Source organism: Carettochelys insculpta, chromosome 7 (genome assembly GCF_033958435.1).
Source record: "Carettochelys insculpta isolate YL-2023 chromosome 7, ASM3395843v1, whole genome shotgun sequence".
In the NCBI taxonomy this organism is placed as follows: Eukaryota; Metazoa; Chordata; order Testudines; family Carettochelyidae; genus Carettochelys; species Carettochelys insculpta.
In genome coordinates this window covers 69429287-69455302 of record NC_134143.1, presented here as the reverse complement: position 1 = coordinate 69455302, position 26016 = coordinate 69429287, and the positions used below count along the sequence as shown (strand labels likewise).

General features: G+C 47.6%; 1 protein-coding gene across 2 annotated transcripts in view; it reads left to right on the top strand.

Moving 5' to 3' along the window:
• Positions 1-26016, top strand: part of SORCS3 (sortilin related VPS10 domain containing receptor 3) — a 477486-nt gene that overhangs the window by 315355 nt on the left and 136115 nt on the right. For both annotated transcript variants that reach the window (XM_074999210.1, XM_074999212.1), the window contains exon 6: positions 17955-18019. In XM_074999210.1, coding sequence (XP_074855311.1) covers positions 17955-18019 — 65 coding nt within the window. The remainder of the gene's footprint in view (positions 1-17954; positions 18020-26016) is intronic.

The window sequence follows — 26016 nt, the reverse complement described above, 5'->3', positions numbered from 1 at the left end:
TTCCACTGAATATTCACAAGGGGCGAATGCTTTGTAGCTTCCAGCTGGTTTCCATGCTGTCCCCTTTTCATTCATTTTAGGAATGGAATTTCTGTAAGAGCGCAGTGTTCCTCCAAGTGTTCCCATTGGTAAAACTTCCTTCGACTTCAATGAGAGCAGAGAGGGGCCACTGTTGAGAAGTTTGAACATCCAAACTCAAATAAACATTTAGAGTTCTCCCCATAAGTCTCTTTAGAGGGGAGACCAAAGCCCGAGTTCCTCGCACACTCTGGGTCATTATAGGGGCTCTTTTGCAAACTTGACTTAATCTAATTCTTGATTTGTCCCCCCCCGGCCGCCCCTCTGCTCTCTGATTTGCTCACCTTGATATTTTTTTTTCTGATTTTTCAATCTTGATTACTATTTTTGGTTCTCTATGCCTCAAGTATTGAGTCTGTTCTGGTCTGGCTATGGTCTGAAGAATCGGGTCTGCCCCATGAAAGCTCACCTAATAAATTATTTTGTTAGTCTTTAAAGTGCTACTTTACTGCTTTTTTGTTTTCACACTCTAAAAGTGACCATCAACCCAATGCAGGGTTGAGGTGGTATTTGCAGGCTCCTGTTTTGCGGAAATCTTGGCTTACTTTTGGCTGGAATGGAGCAAACTTTGTTTCTGCCCACTCCATCCCAGAATATTTGCTTTGATTTCAAACAAATTCTCTTCTTATTTGTTTTGTTGGCATTTGTGTTCCTCACAGAAGTTCTGATCTGGTAGCTGTGTTACACTCATTTTTCACCCGTGTAAATGACTACACAAGAAGCAAGCTAATGGAGAATCAGACCTTAATAAGCAGAGTAGGTAAATACTCCCAGAGATGATTTTAGGCTGAAATCTGAACCTCATTCATAATCACAAGTCATAGCTTTTCCTATGGTTTTTCCAGTTTGACTATAGATAGGACATACCAGGATGTAATGATATTTTTCGCATGTGCGATTTCTAGACCAAGAAGGCTCAGATTCTCATTAGCTTTTTCTACACTGACTGAAGCTGCTGGATCTCTGGAAGCTTGCCTATCACACAGATAGACAACAGTTCTATTTAACACACTGAGTTGGACTCATGCTGTATAGAAAGCAGTCTCTTATCAGGGCCAAACAGACAAGATGTTTCCAAACTCATTTAGGTGCAATCCATTTGTGTCTCAGTCATCGCCATGAAAGACAAGGAGATCCCTCTTTATGAATTCTGCCTGTTGGAGATTAACAAACTCCCTCTAAAACGGCAATGCATGATGAGTGATGTGTGGCAGAATTCATTTGCAGAATGAGAAGAAATTGAAACTCTCGTCTGTTCGTTCCCTTGGTATTCCCCAGAGCCTCCTCTGTAGAATGAGTTTAGTTTAATACTGCCATCATTAAGTGTAGCCTGCATGAAACTACATGAGAACTTAAGAAGAGGAAGGAGTATCCTATTAGCTACACTGCAGGTTCCTTTAAGTAAAGTAGGTTAGATGCATTTCCTTCAATTATTCCCCTTAGCAGGTTGTTATTTAGAACAAGGTGAGGAAGCCAGTGGCTTTTGCTATTGTGCCTGCATCACTGTACAGCAGTAATTGGATTAGCAGATGGCGGATCATCAGAACTATTTAATTATGCCATAGAAGCTGTAGTTAGAATAGGAGATAATGAGACCAGGGTTTACAGGCAGTAGGCAGACATGTGTCCTGTATAGCTTGGGTTATGTGCAGAGGTGAAGCTGAACGTGTGTAATGGAATCGAAGGGAATCTGTAGCCTGGAACCAAAGACCTGCTTCTGACAAGGTTCATGGCTTAGGCTTTGTAGGAAGTTTGGATAAGCTGAAGTCAGGGCACTGAGTTCCCCAACTCCTAGCACGTAAACCAGAGAGGGTGCTGGGCTGAGGCAGGGCATTGGTGTGTAGGGTCCTGGTGGTGCTTACTGCAACTCTGAGGCAGGAAGCAGCTACTAGGTCCCTGTGGTTCCTAGGTGCAAAGAAGTTCAGCGCTCTGCCCTTATGCCCACAGGAACCCTCCGCCCCGGCAGCTGCCATTGGTTGTGGTACCTGGTCAACGGGATCCATGGTCTTGTCACTTGTGGCAGGGCAGCACGTGGAGCCATTCGGTGTCTAGACGTCAGAGTGACCCAAAAGCCACTTCAAGGAGCCTGTAGAGTCAGATAGCTAGAGAGCCCGTGTTAGTCCTGGGCCCCAGTGCACCACCAACTGGACCTTTAATGGCATTGCCAATCAAAGACTCCAGGGTCCCTCTTTAATCAGGTGTTCTGGTCAATAACTGGACACCTAACAGCCCTCAATCTCTCCCCAAGCACCTTGCCTCCAAAGAACGCTGGCTTCTGTCGGTTATGAAGAAGTGGCGAGTGTGACTTTTCACTCAGGTCCCCAGGCCTGCTGGCCTGCTCTGGAGTTCCTAGCTGGCCTCCCGTCCAACCTGCAGTAATGCCTTTTTTCCTGGTCTTTTGCATGTCACCTACGGACCCACGTCGTACTGGCCTCAGATTTCATTCGTATTGTTGTTTCACGGTCAGCGCATTGTCACTCATCTGACCAATCCTCCACCTTTATCCAGGCTTGGGACTGGCATGGAACCCCTAGAGCCACTGTGTGCACAAATATAGTTATGCCTGATGTCTCCTCCAGCTCCTTGCTTGCATCTGTCTTGACCTCAGGACAAGCCCATGCACGGCTGGGCACATTGCCACCCCATGAGCATCACCAACAGTTGGGGAGGCATCTCCTGCCTCGATTCATCAACCTTCTTGCTGTAGGAAGTGGGTGAAGCTCTGCAACTCTAACAACTTTTACTCCTGTCCATCACTGCTGCACCGACTAGCTGTTTCTAGGTCGAGGCCCTAACTCTACAACTTCCTCTTGTTGGTTTGCTGCTCCTTTGCATTTTCTCCTAAGGCTGTCCAGACAAATGCAGGTCTGGCGCTTTACTTGGTGCAAACCGTTAAGTGAGCATGATTTGGGGCAAGGAGTCGCTGTTGCATTCATACTTGCTGGCCTGTTGTAGTTTTTTTTCTCCCCCTTTCACCTGCTTGTCAGCTAAAGGTCTAAATGATGAAACGTCTATTGTTCTCTCCAGGTTAGTGGCTGAAGCTCAGAGAAACAGCCTGCAAAAGAGACGCATCACAAATCTGGCTTCACATTGCCTCTGCATAAATTGAAGTACGAATTAATTTTGCAGCTAGTTAGACACTGTCTCAGGGTGATTCTTTGTTATATGCGGCACCAGGGAATGTAGCAAGCCAGCCTTAATTAATACAATGTACAACACTTTACCCCTAAGCATATGGGCTCATCTCGCAACATAGCCTATATGTTCCATCTGTGCCAAGTGGCATGCTGGCTTCCCCTCTTTGGACAATTTAAGCTTTATTTTTATTCCTATATCACTGCACTTAATGTATTAAAGAATGTTGCCACTCTACAGCTTTTCAGCTTTTCACCCTGCTCTGTCTTGGCCTCTGTTTGTAGCGGGATCATTGAGCCTTAGCATATGAGTCATGTTCGATTTGCAATCAGTAAACTTTCCTTGGAATGAAGGGAATTAGATATACATGCAAGAGAGCTGTGTTCTAAAGTGAAGTGGAATGCTTCGTACCAGGCTACAAACTCTGTTGGATTTAATGAGCTTTCCAAATATTCCCCTGCACGGGGAGAAACTAGAGGCTGAGATGAATTTCTGAATGTACAATGAGGACGGATGAAATTATTGTTATGTACTTAGAGCATGCAACATTTGATGCTCTGTTCTCAGCTGTTCTGAAACAAGGTTTACTTATGCTTTGTAAATTGCCAGGTAGGAATGCTGCTGCTATTCCACTTCTTCAGGACCTTTCAAATGAGAGTCCCTGTGAGCTTTACAAACATTAACTAACTGGGCCTCCTAACAGTACATTAAGCATTATGCTTGTTTTAGTGGCGTACCAGCTGAGCCACAGAGAGGTAGCCTACAATTCCCCAATAAATCTGTGCTGGACCTGGTAACAGATCCAAAAAAATCTGTGCTTATGTTCTGTGGCTGACTGCAAGGGAATTCTGTTGAAAAATGGTATATTCTCAAAACAAAACAAAACAAAACAAAAAAACAAAAACCCAAAACCTGCAAAGAAAACTCAAAAAAATTCTGTTTTACTTGACATTTTCAATGGAAATGATCAGCTTTTTCTTGAAAGAAAAAACATTTTTGTTTAATTTTTCAATGATTTTGTTTGTTTGTCTGTTCCAGTTTGAATTCCAGCAATCAACCCCCCACCCCGCCATTTATGATTATTTGGGGGGGGGGGTTGGGCCTCAAAAGAAAAGAAAAGGGGGCAGACCAGAAATAAAGACTGAAAACCATACTGAACCAAAATCAGCATTGTATGTATTGAACATTTAGAAGGAAACAAAAAATTCCTGCATAAATTCTCCTTTCCTTTCTCCAGCTTGAACCTCAATGTCAACACCATAATTAAACATAACCTTAGCTGGAGCCTAGGCCAGCTATGGGTTTTTAATTGCAGTGTAGATACACTCTCTGAGGCTTCCTCATTCTTCTGGAATTGATGAATCCATCTAGACTGGTCTTTAATTGACTCCAGTCCAACCTCTCACTCAACAGCTAGGAGCAGCAGACCAAATGGAAGTGGAAAAGCAGCTTATCTTGTCCATAAAGTAAGCACCAGCATTAAGAAATTCACACATGGAGCATTAGAAGTATTCTGTCCATTAAAAGTATACTGCGTTCTCCTAGCACTATCAACACTTTTGACTTAAAAGGTCAATTTTTTTTCTCAAAAAGCTTTACTGAAACTTTGCCCCATTTTGGGCCAAATATATAGCTGGTCAGAAGAAATTGATTTTAGATTTTTTTTCAAGGTGAAAAATGACATTTTTTTTGCAAAAATCTTTATCTGTCCAACTTGTCTGTGATCCATATTAGTCATCCATCATGGTGGTATCAGAGGCTCAGACCCTCAAGCATATTTAAGCTTCTAACTCTCCATGAAAATAATTGGAATTAGATGTCTTACAGGATCTGGGCTGAGTATCTTCCATGCAAAATTAGAGTGCAGTAGCAAAGTCCATGGTGAACTTTTTATTAGCACTTATCATAGTTTTAAAATACTCATGTGTTTCCAGTTCTTACTGCTCACCTGCAATCATCTCAGGCAGTATCACAACTGGGGAAATTATGAGGCTATCTCAAGCAGTTATTGCTGATTGTGGGTTAGTAGATTCACTCCAGATTTACCATCCACAGAGTCAGGCCTTTAAAATCCTTCCTCTGCTGAATGAAGGAATTTTCCCCCTTCTTTGTTTTACAGGAACTCAGTGAGATTCATCGACGTCCACTCTGCAGGTCAAGAAATATAAATGCAACGCAGGGCAGGAGTAATTTAAAAAGGTGGAGACTGTAATTTGTCCTGATGACTGCAGATGGGAAATAAGCCGCAGGGAAAGATAAAGAGTTATAGATATTTTCATATAGTTTCTCAGTCATTTGTTAGAAAAGAATTAGGAAACTGAGGAAAAATGCATCAGCAGATTTGTTTGGTAATAGATCACCTCTCGCAGATGTCTTCAAACTGTCCATAGTCCTTTAAATTGCTGTTTAGTTTCTGTGAAGTATAGTGTGCCTTTTTCATAAACGCCCTTGGGAGAGAGAAACCTGTAAAGATTTCCTGGAAGCATTAAACAAGCAAGCTTATGCTGGTTCTGTTCAGAAGTGAAAAAATTAGCTGAGTGTAGACACCTGGAAACTTCCCACCTTTTCTGGCAGGTTTACTGTCCTAGTGATTGTTTCTGCCGACATTTAGAATTGTAGAGTCTTAGAAATTAGAGCTTAAAGAAAACTATAAATCCAGACTTCGGAGACAAATTTAAGATAGTTCCTTATGCTGTGTTCCCCTGTGATTTTTGAAGCCTGATTTGAAATGCGTCAATTAATGGGGCTTCTGCCCCAGCCTTTGGGAGACGGTACCGCAGTCTAACATTGTTAAGAGAATGTCTTCCGTTATTCCACCCTAGAGGGTAATGTCCTATTTTCTACAGGCTAGATCCTGTTATAGAGCTGTCTGAAGCACATGCTAGTAAAACAGAGGATCACAGAATTCTAGAACTGGAGGGGTCCTTCAGAGGCCATCAACTCCTGTCCCTTACTCTTATGGCAGGACCAACCACCATCTCTATCACCCCGTTAGATATTTATCTAGCCTATTCTTAAATATCTCCAATGATGGAGATTGTACAATCACCCTAGGCAATTTATTCCAGTGCTTAAAAGCTCTGGCAGGAATTTTTTTTCGTAATATCCAACCTAAACCTCCCTTGCAACATTTTAAACCCATTGCATACAGATGAGCCAGTTTGCCATTTTCTTACCATGTATAAAGTTATATATGCCTGTAGCGACCTCGGCCCGCGGTGGTCACCCCTTCTAGGTGGCGCAGGCTGCCGCAGCCTGCCTCCTCCATGTCCAGCCAGCCCTGGGCTCTTATCCCCTTTAGGGGATGGCTCCAGGCAAGCCAGTAGTTAGAAAGCCCAGCACTCAGTTCTGGGCAGGGCAGCAGCTAAACCGTTCGGAAGCTTAACCTTTAGTTCAGGGTGTGGCAGCAGGCAGACAGGCGGACAAAAAAACAGTTTGGAAGCCCAGCCCTTGGTTCAGGGCAGGGCAGAAGACAAACAAGGAGTTTAGAGGCCCAGCCCTTGGTTCATGGTGGGGTAGCAGACAAACAGTTTGGAAGCCCAGCCCTAGGTTCAGGGCATGGCAGCCGGTAAGCAGCTAGCCACCAAAACAGGGTGGCTCGAGAGAGGTGAGGGGCTGCCTCTCTGGGGAGGTGGGGGAGGGGAGTGCAGGCCCTCCCACTCCACTGCATCCCGGCCCGGAGCCCTAAGGATCGCTCTCACCCTGAGCTTGGTGGTGGGGGTCCAGGCCACAACACACCACCATGGGCTCAGGTGGAGCATCCCCCAGGCCACTTCCTACCTCGACCTTCGTCGGCGCTGGGTACCAGTTGGCTTGGTCAGCAGATCCAGGCTGGTGGGTTTCTTCTCGGTAGGTAGCCCTCAGTAGGTCTGGCCAGTTGGAAATCTCGCCGCCGTTCGGATAGTCCACCGGGGGCAGGACCATGGGCTCTGGACAGTCAGAGGCCTCAGCGCTGCGGGCGTCAGGCAGGACTCCAGGACTGTGCTCCTCTGGGACCCCAGGGTAACTGGCCACAGGCAGTCTCTCCGGCCCTGGCAGGGCCTCGCGGGAGGGAGCCCACTGCAGGCACAAGGGCCCCAGTAGATCAGGGAAGTCGGGGTATTGGCCCAATGGCAGGCTGGGCTGCAGCTGCCTAGGCTGGTCTGGGCAGCTGGGGGGCAGCTCTTACCAGCCCGCTGGTCAGCACCGGGTTCCCTGGTCCTGGTGCCCAGGAGCCTGGTTAGAGCCCTCCGTCCTGCTTGGAGGCCAGTCCTTTAATGGGCCTCTCAAAATGGTGGCACTGTACGTCCACTCTGCAGAAGTGTAAATGGCAACACAAGCGGCAAGGTGGCATGGAGAAAGTGGTGCTGTCCGTGTTAGGGTTGGATATACAGCACAGCAGTGGCCTCCAATAAGATCTGTATAGCCTAACATAGCAGGAAGTCTTTGGAGTAGCGAGCCAAGCTGGTTCATCCATGTCTGACTGCATCCACTTGTCGGTGCGATATCTCGGTGAGACTAGACCCACGTGCTGTCTGTGTTTCCCCAACTGTAAACATTTGAGTGTTGACTCACTTCTAGGTCAGGATACTGTTAAAAATTCAGCAGAATAATTGGCAACATCTGTTCATTTGATGGGGATTTTCTAAAGGAAATGGACATGTTTCTCTCTTCCCCTCTTGCATTGTTACACTATAAATATATGTTCCAATTTACTTTCTAGTTCTAATCTTCTGCCAAACATGCTTCTGAGAAGTCTACCTCCATGACTCCTGTCTCTTTGCATTATTGGTGATCGGTTATTGCACTATGACAATGGCTAGGGTTCTGAGTTGGCATCTTGTTGAAGTCTCACCCTGTGTTTGTCCTTCTGTTCTTTCTATACTAGAGCTGTGCCCAGGAACCTTAATGGTTCAGATACCAAGCGAGTAACTGGCAGAACTCTCACCTGGCATCTGATTCCTAACCAGATGGGTCACAGAGGTTTGCTGGCTTGGGCCCCAGTTTGCAGCACTCATGGCCTAGTTTATGGAATGGATGCAAGCTGAGACGAAGTTTGTTTTTGACCCCTGATGAGCTTCAGCTGACCCTGAAATACGAGCGAAACATAAGGACAGGGCAGACTCCAGGTGATTGTAGCCAGAGGAAATATTCACACAAACCCGTGCACAGTGAGAGGGGAGAGATTTGTGCTCTTTTTTTGAGTTAGGCCTTTCCTTGTGGATTCAGAAAGAGAAAGGTCATTGTTCCAATTTCTCTTCCTCCTCCTTCCATTTCTCTGCTTGACCTAACTTTTAGTTGCCTTTGTGCCTTCCTACCCAATTCTGACCTGAGAAGATATTCTCTGACGAGACCCTTTTCAGTTAGCAGGCGGGCAAAATAAATACAATGGGAGGTTAACTTTACAGAAGTTCACCACAAGCTTCTACAAAAACAAAGTTTGGCCAGCCAATGACAAATTCCTCAGCATATCTGAGTGCTGTGGATCACCTATGTATCCTCTCATTGCATTGCATGACATGACGTGTCTGCAGAACAGTAACTTTGAAAAGTTTGGGTTCAGAATGTGGTTGTGTGCTCACCTGACCTGCTTGTCCACCCCCAATGACTACCTTATAGTGTTCGTTGTGCTGTAATTTTAGAAAACAAATCAGGAATTGGATTTCCCACATTCTTTCTTCTGCGCTGTTAGCTGGTGCTGTCATGGTCTGCTGTCCAGAATTTATTGGCTATGAGTGTGGCTGCTCAACCAAATGTCTCCATACCCTTCTAGTATGCCCAGCAATATAGTAGCTGCACTGTAACATTGGAAATCAAGGCATCTTGGGTTCCATTCTTGACTCCGATTCATTGTATCACAGTAGATAGATATGTCACTTAACTCTTGTGTGCCCTGTGTCTGTAAAATGGACCTAGTGATACATCCCCCATTGATATTTCACTTGATGGGCATGTGGATTCTTAAATAGCTGTTGGCCAAAATGCCAGGTTCTGCTCAGTCTCCTTTGAGGTCCAGTGTGTTGCATATGTGACTTATTTCCCATTCTGTTCTAAGCCATGTTGTATGTGCTCTAAGCATGGTTCATTTGAAAACTTCTTCGGAACAAAAGTCTAGAAAAAATGTGTGAAAGTAGGCAGTTTAACAGCCGTGGGTTGCCTTCATTTCCTGTCCCTTCAGGTCAGGGTCGAAATGTAAGGACAGAGTCGAGTAATTGTGCATCCAAGCACAGTGCTCTGTCCTCTGGGTACATATGGGGAGATGGCTTCGGGTACTCTGAGTCCTTCAGCCGTCAAGAACACTTAATTCAATACCCAAAGGAAACTGCAGGGGAGTGAAGACTCTGGAAAGCCAAGAGCTGTCAAAAACAAAACAAAACAAAACAAAACAAAAAAACCTGTAACTGCCATGTCCCTTCTAATGGGATTTTAAGTCAGTTTAAGTTATTAATTGGCTAATAATCCTGATTCAGCTGCAGTACGAGCTTTGGGCTCCCAGTTCTGAAGCCTGAATCAGTGGCAGTCAGGAATGTGCCCTTCACCATCACTGCTGGCTACAGCCTCTTTCCCCAGCTCTATCTCAGATGGGTTGCAATAGATAAGCAAAGCAGGGCAGGACGAAAGTGCTGTTCTGGGGTTATAGGACACACATGCACTGCTGGTTCTTAACCTACGCCACCACTTCTCTATGTGCACAAGACATGGACTGGAGCTATGCCTACAGCGGATGTATAGATGCTCACAGGAATAATAAGGTGGGATACAATATAATTCTTCCTAATCAGGCTCATGCTTCTGAGTTTAATTAAATCCTCCACCTCCTCCTCTCCGTATGCAGCTGAAATGCAGAAGGTCATCATGTCACTGGAAACCTTGCCTTGTGGGGCACACCAGCATCTAAAGACCTACATAGGTGGAAGGTACACCAGGGGATTCCTAACACTGTCTTGGCTCTAGTTCACTAGCCTAAATATACCAGTTACAGAGAAAAGAAGTATATGATAATGAAAAAGAAGAGGTGCCCATGGACGTGTTGATGTTGGACTTCCTCGTTGCAAAGGAAGTTTAAGTTGGACGTTAGGAAAAAAAATTCTAACTCTCAGGGTAGATAAGCACTGGAATAGGGAGCTTGTGGGAATTTCAGGCAGGTTAGACAGACACCTGTTAGGGATGGTCTAAATAAAAAATAGGTCTGCCTGACTGCAGAGGACTGCACTCCATGGCCCCCTGAGGTCACTTCCAGTTCTGATTCCAAGCCTGAGACGGTCCATGCCGCTTCAGAAAAACCAGGGCATGGCAAGAGCGTGGGGGAGTCATTGTACACATTTGCCAAAAGAAGGAAAATGTTGTGATGTACTGACTAGGGACATATGTGTGTGTGTGTGCGCACATCAGACACACACAAGCCGTGTCTACACGTGCACACTACTTCAAAGTAGCGGCACTAACTTCAAAATAGCGCCCGTCACGGCTACACGTGTTGGGCGCTATTTCGATGTTAACATCGACGTTAGGCGGCGAGATGTCGAAGCCGCTAACCCCATGAGGGGATGGGAATAGCGCCCTACTTCGAAGTTGAACATCGAAGTAGGGCACATGGAGACGATCCGCGTCCCGCAACATCGAAATAGCGGGGTCCGCCATGGCGGCCATCAGCTGAGGGGTTGAGAGACGCTCTCTCTCCAGCCCCTGCGGGGCTCTATGGTCACCGTGTGCAGCAGCCCTTAGCCCAGGGCTTCTGGCTGCTGCTGCTGCAGCTGGGGATCCATGCTTCATGCACAGGGTCTGCAACCAGTTGTCGGCTCTGTGGATCTTGTGTTGTTTAGTGCAACTGTGTCTGGGAGGGGCCCTTTAGGGGAGCGGCTTGCTGTTGAGTCCGCCCTGTAACTCTGTCTGCAGCTGTTCCTGGCACCCTTATTTCGATGTGTGCTACTTTGGCGTGTAGACGTTCCCTCGCAGCGCCTATTTCGATGTGGTGCTGCGCAACGTCGATGTTGAACGTCGATGTTGCCAGCCCTGGAGGACGTGTAGACATTATTCATCGAAATAGCCTATTTCGATGTCGCTACATCGAAATAAGCTACTTCGATGTAGGCTTCACGTGTAGACGTAGCCACACAGAGAATCCACTGCTCCCTACTGGATGGAATTAGAACTGCTTGATGGTGTGTCATAAGTGCTATACTGCTCTCCGCTAGTAGTGATTCCCCTCTTGTCAGGAGCCAGCGTATTCAGAGCAGGAGGGTGCGGATTCTATCCCTTCTGTCTCCACGGGCTTCTGAGGATCCATGGTATGCAGCACAAGTGACAACAGCCAAGGTCAAGAGTCATGGGTTGGTTACATATTTGTTACATTGTTGACTTAAAGCTTTTCCAGAAAATGAGTAGAGATCATTTTGTGGAAATACTCCAGCGTACTCCTGAACCGGCAGCAGTTCAGTGCCTCGTCACTCGCCTTGCCATTGTGAGCGTACGTAGGGAAAAGAGCAGATTGATACTGGCTTTGTAAACTTTTGCTGCCATCTGCGGCTTTGAGGCAAGAGGAGGACTTGGATTTAGGTGGGCGGATGAGTTTGACGTATGTCTGGATTTCCCACGGGAGCTCCACTTTTCTATTCAATTTCTGTTAATTTCTCACAGACACTGGATGTGGGGGGTATTCCACAATTTCGGGGTTGTAGGGCACCGCTTTGTGAGCATTTGAGTTTGAAGCCTGGCATGAAAGGAATGGACACATAATTAGGATCTCCTGTAACTACGGCTCATTTTGTTGTTATGAATAGAACCATCAGAGATGTCAAAACTAATTAAGGAAACAACCAGCTCACATACAATAGCAGATCCGCGGGAGACTGACATGTTTCAGAAGACCTGCTCTTCTCTGGGACTAGTATAATTTGCATTTTAAACCTGCATGTGGAGCTCCCCAGCTATTGAGAGGGTGTAATCAGTGTTGCGTTTTAGGAACGATCAGATTTTGCTGATTAGGGGTGTAAATCCTTTAAAAATGCATAAAGTTCTATTGAGCTGAAGGAGTTACCCCTGTGCTTTCTGTGCAGAGATCAGAGATGAAGGATAAGCCGGCCCTTTAAAGCAATGGGGCTCCGCTGCACCTGGGGCCAGCTTAGCCCCACATCTCTAAAGGACAAGAACGAGTCATATGGCAGGAGTGGGAGACTCAGAATGGGGCTTGTTGGGAATAAAGGAAGGGCACCCTGATGTCTCTCAGGGGTTGTCTCTGAGGAGCAAGAGGCCTGTGTGAATGCAGAGACCCTTAGCTCCAAGGTAGAGGGCCAGGAGAGTGCAGCATCCAGCAAAGAAGGCTGGAGTTTGGGGAGGAGGCCAGCTGGGAGATGGGAACGTGACAGCTCTCCAGACCTCTCAGGCAGGTGGCTAGGGAATGTGACCTGCTGGGAACAGGAAGCTGTTGGGTGAAAAACCCTGGAGCATATCGAAGAAGAACTATAATTAAAGGGAAACTGAGGCAGGGCTGATGCCAGGTAGTGTTAAATGCTGCTACAATCACTAATGCATGAGGTAAAGGTGTGATGCGCAATGTATCTTTATTTCCCGGCCTCAGTAATATGCCATGGGGAGGGTTACAGAAGCTTTCTACCATCTGTAATGTGACTAAGAGAGGCTGCATTCACTGACTTCTGCTACAGTAGCTCTTAAGCTCCATGCCTCAGATAAAATTTGAGCTAACCTCTGTGAAATTGCTGTTTGAACTCCATATAACATGATGGTCAGCTCTTAGGGCAGGATCCTAAGCAACTGTAAGTTAGCAAAGCTCTCCTGAAATAAATGGAGATGCCCAAGACGTAAACCAGCTGAGGATTTGGCCCTTTGTTGTCTAGAAGGTGTTCAAGTCTGATTGTCCATGATTTTGCAGCCGAAATGATAAGAACATTTTGTGGGAAAAAAAAATCTAGAGGACAAGAGCATCAAGGTAGCTAAGTGGTGCAATTTGTGGTCAGGAAATGACAATACTGAGATTGCCTGTGCCAGCTAGAGAGAAAAGGGGCTGAAAAGTTTTAAAAGTTCTTTGCTGAAGTCTTGACAAACATCAACCACTCTGGAAGTTTGTCTAAAATCTCCCCAAATTTTGCAGAAAAGCTGCCAAGTGTTTTCTGGGCTAAAACTTAAGTTTTTCCTTCCACTATCTCTAAGGTATCCTTAACTTGCAACTATGTGTGTCACAGTCTGTTGCAGTGCTTAATTATATGATCATGCAGGACTAGAAGCTGACAGGTACAGTTAGTACCTTACTTCTCAAATAATCCTACTGAAATTAATGACCCTGTTTGAGAAAACAATTAATGTGAGGAGTGTCCCATCCCATTTTCTCTCTCTCTATATATATAGTTTGTGTCATGCCCACATGCTCTGCATGGAACTCAAATTGACATGAATTCTTTTCTTTACTAGCGATGACAATTTCAGGCATTGCTGCTCCATATTAGGTTGTCACCTAATTGTTTCTTCAGCTACAACACCATGTAAACAACTCAGGAAATAGGAGAGTTTACGTGTTTAATTTCTGTAGCAGATCCAGCTCAATGACTGTAATTTTGGTGGGATCCACAAAAATAGAACTTTGCAATGGTATTTTGTTTGCCCTGCATTGGAACTCTCTTTGCTATTGATGCCCCAGGGATGAAAATTGTCCTGGAAGAAATCTGTTATTTACATCTACTGTACCAAAATCAACTTCTACCAAATTAAAAAGGAGACAATGTGGACATGTTAGAGATGGTTCCAGTGGAGGGCTCAGGGATTTGGGCTTATTTAGTTTGCAGAAGAGAAGAGTGAGGGTTGATTTGCTAGCAGTCTTCAACTTCATGAAGGCGTGGTTCTAAAGAGCATGAAGAACAGCTGTTTTCAGAAGTGACAGATGGCAGAACAAGGAGCAATGGTCTCAAGTTACAGAGGGAGAGGTATAGGTTGGATATTAGGAAGAACAATTTCACGAGGAGGATGGTGAAGCACTGGAACGTGCTACCTAGAGAGGTGGTGGAATCTCCATCCCTATAGGATTTTAAATCCTGTCTTGACAAAGTCCTGGCTGGGGTGATTTAGTTAGGGTTGGCCCAGCTTTGGGCAGGGGCCTGGACTAGATAACCTCCTGAGGTCTCTTCCAGCCCTAAGATTCTATGATTCAATGACTTATATCTAACCTAACCCTTAGTTAACTCATGAGAAGCTTCTCTGTAAATGACATGGTCATGTGTGGATTTTTCTTTCCCACTGGCCATTGCTAGGACTAAATGTTCATTGCCAAACAAATCTTATCTGCCATAATAATTAATAATATATGATATAATAATAAATGATGTTCCAGACTTGACTCTGTCCCTGCCTGGAGAAACCAGAGATGCAAAACATGTACAGGGGACCTAACAACAACATGCAAACACATCTTGAACTGGAGTGTTGGTTTTTAATGGGGTGGGAGTTGGGGCAGACAGCGCAGCAGGATTTTGAGGCTGGTTTGTAACAATGGTGTGATGTGTCTCAGCAACAGTTACATAGTGGTGTTGGTCAGTAAATCTCAGAACACTTTATGAAGGATATCAGTAAGCCCTATGGGGCGGGCACCATCTTTTTGTTCTGTACTTGCATAGAACCCAGTGGGGTGGGTCCTAGTCTATGAGCAGGGTCCTTGGCTATTGTATAATTCAAATACAGTAAAAGCTTTATTAACTGACATTCCCCATTCCCCTGGGATGTCAGATGCCAGATAATAAAATGTGCCAGCTATCTGACAGCCTGGCTGGGCAGCTGGCCTGCTCAACCTGCCCTGGCCAGTTAACCAGCCTGGCAGCAGCTGGCCCCCACTGGTCAGCCAGTTTGTGGCATGCCGGTTAATCAAATGTGCCATTTATCTGGGTACCAGCCAACAAAGTTTTTACTGTAACAATAAACCTCATTGTATAGGTGGGGAAACTGAGGGCTTGTCTATATGGGGACATCCAGGAAAATTGATCTGAATTAACTGAAGGTTGAATTTGAAATTAATTACTTAATCCCCAAAGTGATTAAACTAAACCAAATCCAGGCCACTTTAATTCAAATGAGGGTGTTCATAGAAGGGTTTAACTAATCCACCTCACGTTCATACCTTTCATTCATTCAGATTAACTTTCCTGCCTGTCCTTGTGTAGACAAGCCCAGACACACAGAAAGGGGAAGTGAATCATGTAAGGTCACCCTGCAGGCTGGTGGCAGAGCCAGGAATAGAGAGCAGATCTCAAATTCCAGTACAGTGAGCTATTTATTAGGCCACACTGAATCCTTCCTGTTACCAATTGGCCTGTTCGAGTGTGTTGTGTGTCCTCCTCTGTGCCGAGCCCACTGAGAACACGAGCCCGTTATAGCCCCCTCTAGCAGTAGAAACTGATGCATTTAACTCTGACCAGTTCAGTCCCTGGTGTCAGATGCAGCCTTGGCCCTTTGCCTAAGGTCCCACCCCTTCCAGGAGCATGGAGCTGTCCCCTCCCACCTCGCCTAGGGTCCTGGAACTCTGTTGGCTCACTGCTGGTACTTCATCCAAAGACCCTAAAGCAGTGCTCAGCAGCCTTTATCAGCTTGTGGCGCACTTCCATGCTCACTATATTTTCATGGCACACCCAGTATATATAACCCAGTCCCCGTCCCCTCTTCCAGAGCCAGGCATCCCCAGCTCCCCACTATAACCCAGTCCTCCCTGCTCTAACTCACTGCCCACCCTCTCCCTCAGAACCAGGCACCCCCAGTTCTCTGCTCAAACGTAATGCTGGCAACTCACCAGAGCCATGGCTGCCACCATGCGCTTTTCTCACCATGCTGGGGTGCATATGCAGATAGGCTGATGGCACTCCTGGGAGGAGGCAGCTCAAAATTGGATGGCACACTAAGTGCCACTTTGCAGCATACAAGTGTGCCCTGGCACACCAGGTATGGAGGAGTGCCCTAAAGGATCATGAGAACTTTCTTGTTGATGTCAGTGAGGTTCACATCAGATGAAGGCCAAACCCTTGGTGCATTACTGAAGTCTGTCATTGTAAGTCCCACTGAGACAACTGAGATCAGCTAGGCCATGCTTTTTGTCACCTTGAACCACAGGCCCCTGAACTCAGAAGACTGTGAGGACTGCAATTTTAGCAGGCCTCTGAGCAGGGGGTGCAAATTTGGGATGTGGAGAGGGTCCTCATGCTGACACAAGAGCCAGTGCAAGTCTGGCAAACAAATTGAGCTGTGCACTAGTCAGTGTAAATAAAAGTGATACATACAACATGATAAAGCTCAATGATTAGATTAAAAGGATACAAGAAAATACCTCCATTACCAGAAAGCCAGGCCACGAGGAGGGCTGTTTTGCAGTGCTCAGCCAGTGCAAACTTGCTCTGAACTTATTTTTATCGGGCTGATTTACTCCACACGTGGAGATCTTCAGATGTGTTGGACCCCAGGGCTGTTCAAAGTGCAGGCCCCTACCCATGTGGCTGAGGGAGAAGGAAAGGACTGAGGGCAGTTGATTGATAGTCTGATCTAAAATTCTGTAGAGCGAAGATCTGCAAGGCTGAGCAAAAGGGATCTATCCCCTGCTGTTGCCAGTCCCGCTGGCCATGATATGTACCCTAATGTCTGCAGGAAAGATGCGGTTAAGGCTGATAGGAGGAAATTGTGCAAAAATTCTCATAGAAATACCAGTTTCCTGGTAACTCTGGCAATGACTCAGCATTTTAGATGTCAGTCTTTTCTGTAAGTGGTTTGCTAGGTTCTCGAACCACCTCTGCACAGGACAATGACAGATGACTGCGGGTGAAGCAATGGGGTAGACGACTGTTAGGGTTGGCCCACATACTGCTGACTCTGTGGCATCTTGGAGTGTTCCAATTAATCTTTATGCTGTAGTTCAACCACAAGCTATACGGCTGCATGCAAGAATTGCTGGCTGAGACACAGCAGATTAGACTGGACAATCACACTTCTCCCTTCTGCCTTTATGAATCTTTGAATCAGTGATGGGTCAAGCCCCAAACCTCTGTCTGCAACACCTACAAAGTCAGAGGTGCTCAGCTCCTGTATCTCAGTTTGGGCCCATCCTTGTATGAGGAGTAGGATTTGATGTGATGGGTCAGATTAAAGGTCCATGAAGGCCAGTGTCCTGTCCTCCAGAAACAGCCAGCATCCTCCTGCTGCAGATGGAGGCAAGGAAACCCGAAGGCATGTAGCCAATTGTGAGTGGTTTGCACACCAGAGGAAGGTCCTTGCTGGCTTCTGTGGCAATCAGTGCTCACTCCACAGGATGGGAAATGATTGCCCTCAATTTAGCCTATAAAGGAATGTCTCCATTGGAGCTGGCTGATGTAATGTGCAGCTTAAGGAAATTGAGCTAGTGTGCTATAAACAGATGTATAGCAACGCTGGTGCACGTGGTAGGCAGGCCTAGCCACCTGCGTCCATGCCCATCATCCTGAAGCAGCTATCTTCTCTCCTCCCTTCTGCCATCGCTGCTACACTTAGCAGGGTAGCTCAGCTGGAGCTTGTGTGGCTGTTTCTCCTTCAGTTGGGAGACGCCCTCCTGCTGCTGTGCAGAGACCAACGTGCGCAGACTGCAGCTTGCTGCTTACACGGAGTCTTCATGTGTTAAATCCACTTGTGCTTGGAGGCAGCCTGTTACAACAGGGCGTTGGCAGCTGCCTGGGCATTACCAGCCCATTCCATATGTGGTCACCGCTTTTAATCTCAGACTGTGCCTTCTCTTTCCTTCTCCCCCCCAGGTCCGTAACAGGTTTGGACAAGGAGCCTGACCTGGTGCACATGGAAGCCCGGACAGCTGATGGACGTGAGTGCCTGAGCCCACTGCTAATAAAACGCACCCTGAGCAAGGAGGGGATGCAAATTCCATTTTGCTCATTTTGACTCCTTATGCACATTACAGTCGATAGGGAAGATGTTGGTCACTGGGACTGATTTGCAACATGGCTTTAGCCTGAGATCCCTAGGGGGAAGAAGAGGTTCAGAGCTCATTCCTGCAGGGAAGGGGCAGAATGGGAGGCCACTGAACAAAACCCACAGGGGTGAGGTACAATGCCTCCAGCCTCCTACGCAGCTCTGCAGTGGCTGTGCCAATCTCAGCTATCTCACATGGATAACATGCAGGGGGGGAGAAAACCTCACTGGTATCATGTTTTTGGCTTCTTTGCATCTGCAGAGAAGCAGCTGGCATGTGTTGGTGAGTCTGGCTGATAGCAGATAATAATGTGTTACAAATTGCTTATGCTCCTACTTATCTCTGAGAACTGGACCACTGTAGAAATTCACAAAGGATTCCCCCCCTCCACATACATACACTCAGTAGATCTTTCCAGTTTGTATCCAGCATGGTGGGCACATCCTTCCCAGGGTCAGCAGGCACAGAACTGGCACTCTGACTTAAATAGGAAAAAGAATAATTACCTACCTCCGTCACTGAATTGCAGCCAGCCATTTCTGAAGTGGAATGGATCTGTGAGTAATTAATTGCTAACTAGGTGGATAGGGTGTATTGCAAACAAGAAATATTACATTTCCAAAACATGTTCCTTAAATAAGGGTCTCCCAAATGCTTTATAAATCATATACAGGAATCATGGTGCTTCAATACAGCCACTTCTGGGGTGTAGAAAGGCACCTGCTTAACGGCTCAGTGCAACACTAGGCCGCAGTAGAATGCTGTGTTCCTTTGGAAGCGCAGGGGGCGGGTAATTAGAAAGGCAGATGGCATGGAAAGGAGTGTTACTGCCCCTTTTATGGATAGTCAGGAGATCACAAGCAAAGCAGCTTGGGTTTGGCAGGGAGGGCCATTGGGTACTCCAAGGCTGACCTGTTTAGACCAGAGAAGGAAGCTGGACAGGCGTCTGGGATCTGTGTAAGCTGCAGCGAGCTACCACAGGCTCCAGAGACTAGCCTGCCCAGTGTTAGAGGCTGTGGGAGCCCTGAACCAGTCCTGAGTGATGCCTTTCTGGACTCTGGTTACAGTTGCTCCATTCCAAGACACCGTGCTAAGGGGACAAACTATTTCTTAGTTTGGTTTTGATTTCCTCTGGTCCAGATCCCTTTACGGTCAACTGAGACCCCAGCTGGGGAAATTCAGATGGACGTACCTGCAGAGCCCCTGGCCACAAGGGAGTCTTTGAGGAGTGCATGCACCTTAAGGTGAAGAATAGGGCTCCTCTGGAAGTGGCTGATTCGGGCAGGGGTAGTTTTGGGAGTTGGGGTTGAATGTTGTTGGATGCAAACCCTGTTATTCTGGAATGTGCTACACCGTGGGCCTCAGTCCGTTTGAACCCGCTGCTGTACGTCTTCATGATTTCCTTCTGGCTGCACTTCTGAAACCTCCCGCTGACATTGTCCTGCTCTTTCAGTGGGGAGGTCACTACTGGCGTGACAGCCCACAGGCAGGCAGAAACCTGGGACCTCTGGGGCTTAGAACACGAACATCTTCAGCATTGGAGTCCGATACCAATTCCAGGATGGCTACACTTCTGCTTGTCATCCTTGCATATTCGCCACAGCCCCCCAGCTCTAAATAAAAGCCCTCCCCCTCCCCCAGATCCTGGCACTGCCAGCCCCAACCCCCTCCCCCAACTGAATATGCCAACGACTCACTGGAGCTGCCGCTGAAGCTGGGACTGCTGGGGCAGCAGGAGCTGGGCGGCTCCAGGCACTGCTGGAGCTGTGCCAGGATGCAGGAGCTGTGTGGCTTTAGGCTGGGGTTGCAGGAGCCACGCTGGACTGCAGCTGCTGCAAGGCTCCAGGCTGCACGAGCCACAGGAGCCATGCTGGGGTAAGAGCCAAAGGGGCCACCACCACTGCAGCTGCCAGCTGCTTGTCCCACCGAGTGGTGTGGCACGTGTGTGGAACGGGCGAAGCCAAGTGTGCGGCTCACCTGTTCACCATGCTGTGGTGTCCCACTCGCCACATGCAGCGAGGGTCTAAGACATTGGACACTGTGGCTCTACAATTTGAGCTAAGGCTGTAGGGGAGGCTGGTTCTTTCTCGAGGTAAGTGCTCTAGGTGCCACTCCGTGGGGCAGTGAATCAGGCCCAGGAGGTGTGTGGGTTACAACAGCTGCTCTGGAGTCAATCACAAGGCAATAAAAGCTCCACATCCCCAATGTACTAAAATAGGGCAGCTCGCTGGGGAGCCAGCCAGGTTACCCCTTCTGTGTATTTTTGACTGCACACCCTGAGAGAAGCTTTGTGTGTGTGGTGGGGGATCACACCGCTGACGGAGCATGGATTCAAACTCACTCCACACCTGCTCAGCCAATTGTCTGGACACCGTGGGTGGGGAAAGGAGGCGACCTCGTGTCTCTTTTGCTCTGTGGACAGCCTTCTGCCTCCAGGGCTTGCTGGCTTTATTTGTAATGTATAAATTCAGCATTTTGAGCTTGGCTGTGGATGGTACTATATACTCTCCAGTGAGACAGGATTAAACAGCAGAGCCAGCAAAACGGGGCTGCGGCACACAGCTGAGCCACGCTCCAGCGCGCCAAGGGCTGAAGACATTATCAGGGGATAATGGGTTATGAGGAGAGTTCTTCCCCTGGGTCCCAGAGCCACATCTGGCCCCCCCAGTGGAGCCTCTTACAATGGTGGCTGTGTTGCTGTAAGTGCTGGTTTTGGTGTTGGCTTGTTTTTAATAGCCACTGACTCCCCAGCGGTTGCACTGCTGGGAAGTGGTGGAATCCACTTCCAGGCTATGGGTAGAAAGCAGGCTTCTCTCGGGAGCCCGGAGGTCCCCCAACAGAAGTCTGCTGCCCTGGGAGCCCTCTGCCGACATCCCAGTCATCATTGTTCCACAAGGAAGAAGGGATGTGGTGGCAGAGGGGGAGCTGTGGACGGGACAAATGTCAGGAAAGCCTCTCTTGACAGACCTGTCAGCAGGAACTATGCAAATGCATTGATTTTTCTGACAATTCTCGGCAATTTAGACGTAGCCATAAACTACGTGGCAGATCCTTTGTGGACATGAGCTGTATTAGCTCCACTTATCCTGCAAGGCCTGGGTGAGGTTGTCTTTTCTGCCTTATGCAGAAGGCGGATTGGGCAGTTCCTTCTGTGAGGACAGTGGCTCTACACTGATTTGCACCAGCTGCCGATCTAGATCCCAGAGCTACAATTGAGTGAAAACACAGCTATTTCCTGACCCAGCTGCGGCAGCTCGGTTTAATGCAGAGTATGGGCAGGAACGGTTCTAAGAATGCATGTAAGATTTCCTGCATTCTACACATGAAAATGAGTCACAGGACATCTGCTGAGGACAGTAGACAGATGGAGATGAGAGATCTAGGGTCTGTCCCTGGTTCTTCCACTGATCTTCTGTGTGACCTGGGTCAAGACATCTTCTTGCTCTGTTCCTCCCTCCCCGTTTTGTCTCTGCTAAGTGTCAGACCTGTGAGACAAGATGATCCAGTGAAACGACCTAGAAGGAGGCAAAGAGATAGATGGGAGGGGTAGCAAGGAACCCAGGGAAACAACAGCTGGGTCTGAAACTGAGGAGAACTAGGCTGCTAGCCATAGTGTGCCAGGGTTGGAACCTGGCGTATCAGGGAGGGGATCTGGGCTCCCCAGCCAACCGCTGGCAAGGTGGCGCAGGGCCAGCAGTTGGAACAGAAGATTACCTGAGACAGCTTTTGTAGTGGGAGTTAATGGCCTGGCCAGAGGGGCAAGTTGCCGGATGAAGGACTATCACAGAGAAGGCACCTAGGCTCACCTGATGCAGTGAGAGCCACGTTCCCAGGCCTGGACACAAGGAAGGTTGTTAACAGGGAGTGGGAGAACTGTTACAAGGGTCCACTTGGAGAGGAAAAAGGCTAATAACAGTCTGGGGCTACGTCTACACTAGCCCCAAACTTTGAAATGGCCATGCAAAGTTTGGGGCTAGTGTAGACATGGCCTGGATGTATTAAAACAAGAGAGGCAACATGAAGGCACATGGAGACTGGTCTGCTGCACCAGCCTGGAAGAGACTTCAGAACCCTTCCTTCTGCATCTGGCCAATGCTTTTGTCTCCTAGAAGAGCCATGACCTCTGCAGGCCCTTCTCTTCCCACACCACGTGCTCAGTCTCAGAGGGAAGCAGGGACTCGGATTAACATGAGGATGCCAAATTATTCCCCAGACAGAGGCATAGAGAGTGAGGGTGCAGCTCCATGTGTTGCCATGCAAAGTCTGGGCTATTGTTTCTGCAGTGGCCCTGCTAAGCCAATGAGGTCCAGCTGGGGAAATATACCTTGGGGGCTTTGCCTACGTTCAGAGGAACAGAGACCAGTCAGCTGTCCCGATAGCAGCAGGGTTCCTATCCAGTTGCTGGAGCATCATCAATGTTGTAGATCCTACACAGACTGATTAGGGTTGCGTCTGTGGGCTCTTCTTTCTGGTGGGTTGGTTTTGGACTTGGAATAGTTTCCTGAGTCCACCTCAATTCTGCTGCCCTGTGGTAGAGTGCAGATAGAGATTTGCAGCAGGAGGGAGGGACATAAGATAGATGCAGACAGCAGGAGCCTGATGAGGCCTTTCCAAAATGTGTCAGAGTTAAGCATAAAAAAGAGTCTCTGAACAGAGGTCTCGGGCTGTCTGACTGAAGCTCCAGAGGCAAGTTCCAGGGCCTTTAGAGAAGGACTCTGCTTTCTCCCTTATTTCCTCTTCTTACAAGGGAGGGGCAGAATCTACTTCTTCCTTTTCCTTTTGGTTTGCCTACGTTGTCAGAGAGCAAGGGATGTCATTAGGCAACTTGATGTCTAGTGTCTCTCCTGACTGATGTTAAACCTGCCACTTGGGTTGATCTTTTCAGCCTTCTGTGCATTGGCAGGTTTGACGGCTCATCCCTCTTGTGAGAGAGGGCTCATCTATGGGAGAAAGGTCTGCCTTCCTGTTTATTTCCCTTGCACGCCTCAAAGAAACATCGAGGCTGTTAGAGCCAGAGGTGGTGAGACAGGACTCCTTCCCTAGTTCTGCCGCTGACTCCCTGTGTGACTCAGGGGAAATCACTTCACTCCTTCGTACCTCTCTTTCCATCTGTCAGATGGAGCGAGGACATAACCGCTTCTGAACTGTATTATGAGGTCGTGTTAATAAGTGTCTGTAAGGTGCTTTGAGATTCTTCATTGTAAGACACTACATATGATCAGTGGGTTTTTTCCCCATCGGGGTGGAATAAATTTTATGTGCACCAAGTGTGGTGGATGTGCACTCCCAATAGAAAAACACGCTGCCTGTTGTGGGTGGTTATAGGGGTGCTGCTAATCAGCTGGGCAGCACCTGAATTTCTCCTGGGCAGCTGTCCAAGTACTCAGCTTACAGGGAGTTCTGCATATGATTACCCTGGATTTACAAGAAATCAAGAGCATCCTAACTAGGGAAAAGTGGAAGGAGAGGGGTTTTTTTTTGTTTTTTTTGTTTTTTTTTTTTAACAAGGTAATGAAAATAGCAAATGAAGGATTATCTCAATTCCTCCAGGACTCTAGGGCTGCGTCTACATGTGCACGCTACTTCGAAGTAGCGGCAGTAACTTCGAAATAGCGCCCGTCACGTCTACACGTGTTGGGCGCTATTTCGAAGTTGAAATCGACGTTAGGCGGCGAGACGTCGAAGTCGCTAACCCCATGAGCGGATGGGAATAGCGCCCTACTTCGACGTTCAACATCGAAGTAGGGACGTGTAGACGATCCGCGTCCCGCAACATCGAAATAGCGGGGTCCTCCATGGCGGCCATCAGCTGGGGGGTTGAGAGATACTCTCTCTCCAGCCCTTGTGGGGCTCTGTGGTCACCGTGGGCAGCAGCCCTTAGCCCAGGGCTTCTGGCTGCTGCTGCTGCAGCTGGGGGTCCGTGCTGCATATACAGGGTCTGCAACTAGTTGTTGGCTCTGTGTATCTTGCACTGTTTAATGAAAGTGTGTCTGGGAGGGGCCCTTTAAGGGAGCGACTTGCTGTTGAGTCCGCCCCGTGACCCTGTCTGCAGCTGTGCCTGGCTCCCTTATTTCGATGTGTGCTACTGTGCCGTGTAGACGTTCCCTCGCTGTGCCTATTTCGATGTGGTGCCGCGCAACGTCGATGTTGAACATCGACGTTGCCAGCCCTGGAGGACGTGTAGACGTTATTCATCGAAATAGCCTATTTCGATGTCTCAACATCGAAATAAGCTATTTCGAAGTTGGGTGCACGTGTAGACGTAGCCTAGGTGTCCATATAGTTTGACACACAAATGTGCTGAGAAAGTGGCAGTGTGGTGCATTATGTGCACATTTTAAAGCAGTCCAAATCCTTGTGAGGCTTGCTCTTCCAGTTGGCAGTGGGGGAAACATTTTGCAATGTGATTTGCAGCTTTAGTTCTCATGTCTCATTGGACATGCGATGTCACCTATAACAGCGAGATAACCAAACTGGGCCCCAGGAGCTACCTGCCTGTCAACAAAAGCCCATAACAACTCATGACAGCCAAATCTGTAAAGGTTCTGTGATATAGCTGGGGCATAAACACCTGTTTATGGAGTCAAACATCTACTAGCAACTTGGGTTTGCAAAACCGGGCTGGAAAACTGAAATTTGTGTACTTCTGGCCTTCAGATACACCTCAGTTCTACCCTTCTCAGGGCCTTCCTTTGCCCTCCTGCAGGAGTTGCAAGCTGGGTAATCAGCGAACTGGATCCTCAGTAGGAGTAAATCAGCATTTCACCCTTGAGAGCAATGCTGATTTACCCCAGCTAGTGATCTGGCCCTGTGCGTTCCTGAGTGGCTCTTCAGTCACCTGGCCAGATGTATCTCCTGTAAGAGCACAGGGCAAAAAAGGGTTCAGGGTCTAAACTGTCCTTTCTGGGTCTTGTCTCCTCCACAGAACAAGCCTGTTTATTAACATAGTATAAAGTCAATGGCTGCAGAGACACCTCGATCCAAACCCCAGAGCCACCACTGCTGTGGTGGGGGTGCGATTGCGGCTTGTGTTAGCTTTAATAGAGGTAGCTTGGGTGCCGGAGCTCAGCTCACCAGTGTGAGCTCCTGCCACAAATGATTACCCAGGGTTCCGAGTGGGCTTGTGCAGCCCAGGTTGCCATGGCTACCCTGCTGTGGGACCAGGATTAAAGCTAGCTCAGGTCTACCCGCTCAAGCTGCAATCTTACTTTGCAACGGGGATTGAGGTAAGGCTGACTGGTCTACAGTTCCTTGGATCAGCCTTCTTTCCTTTTTTAAATACGGGCACTACATTTCCCTTTTTCTAGTCATCCGGGATGTCTCCCGATTTCCAAGAGTCTTCAAAGATAGCGGCCAAAGCCTCGGCGATAGCATCTGCCAATTCCCTCTGTACCCTTGGGTGCATTAAATCCAGACCCATTGATTTATATACATCTAGTTTTTCTAGGTAGCCCTTAACTCATTCCTTCCCCACCAATGGCTGCCCTCCAGCGTCCCATACTGCATTGTCTAGCACCATAGTGTGGGAGCTTTCCTTGTCCATGAAGACTGAGGCAAGAAAACGCATTGAGTACTTCAGTTTTCTTTAATCATCTGTCACTAGGTTACCTCTCTCATCCAGTAACAGCTCCACCCCTTCCCTGATAATCCTCTTATTGTTAACATGCCTGTAGAAACCCTTCTTGTTACCCTTCACATCCCTTGCCAGCTGCAGTTCCAATTGTGCTTTCGCTTTCTGAATTACTGCCCGGCATTCTCCAACCATGTATTTATACTCCTCCCTAGTCAACTGTCCATGTTTCCATTTCTTATATGCATCCTCTTTTAGTTTAAGCTGACCAAGGATTTGCTGTTAAGACAAGCTGGTTGCCTGCTATATTTGCATTTCT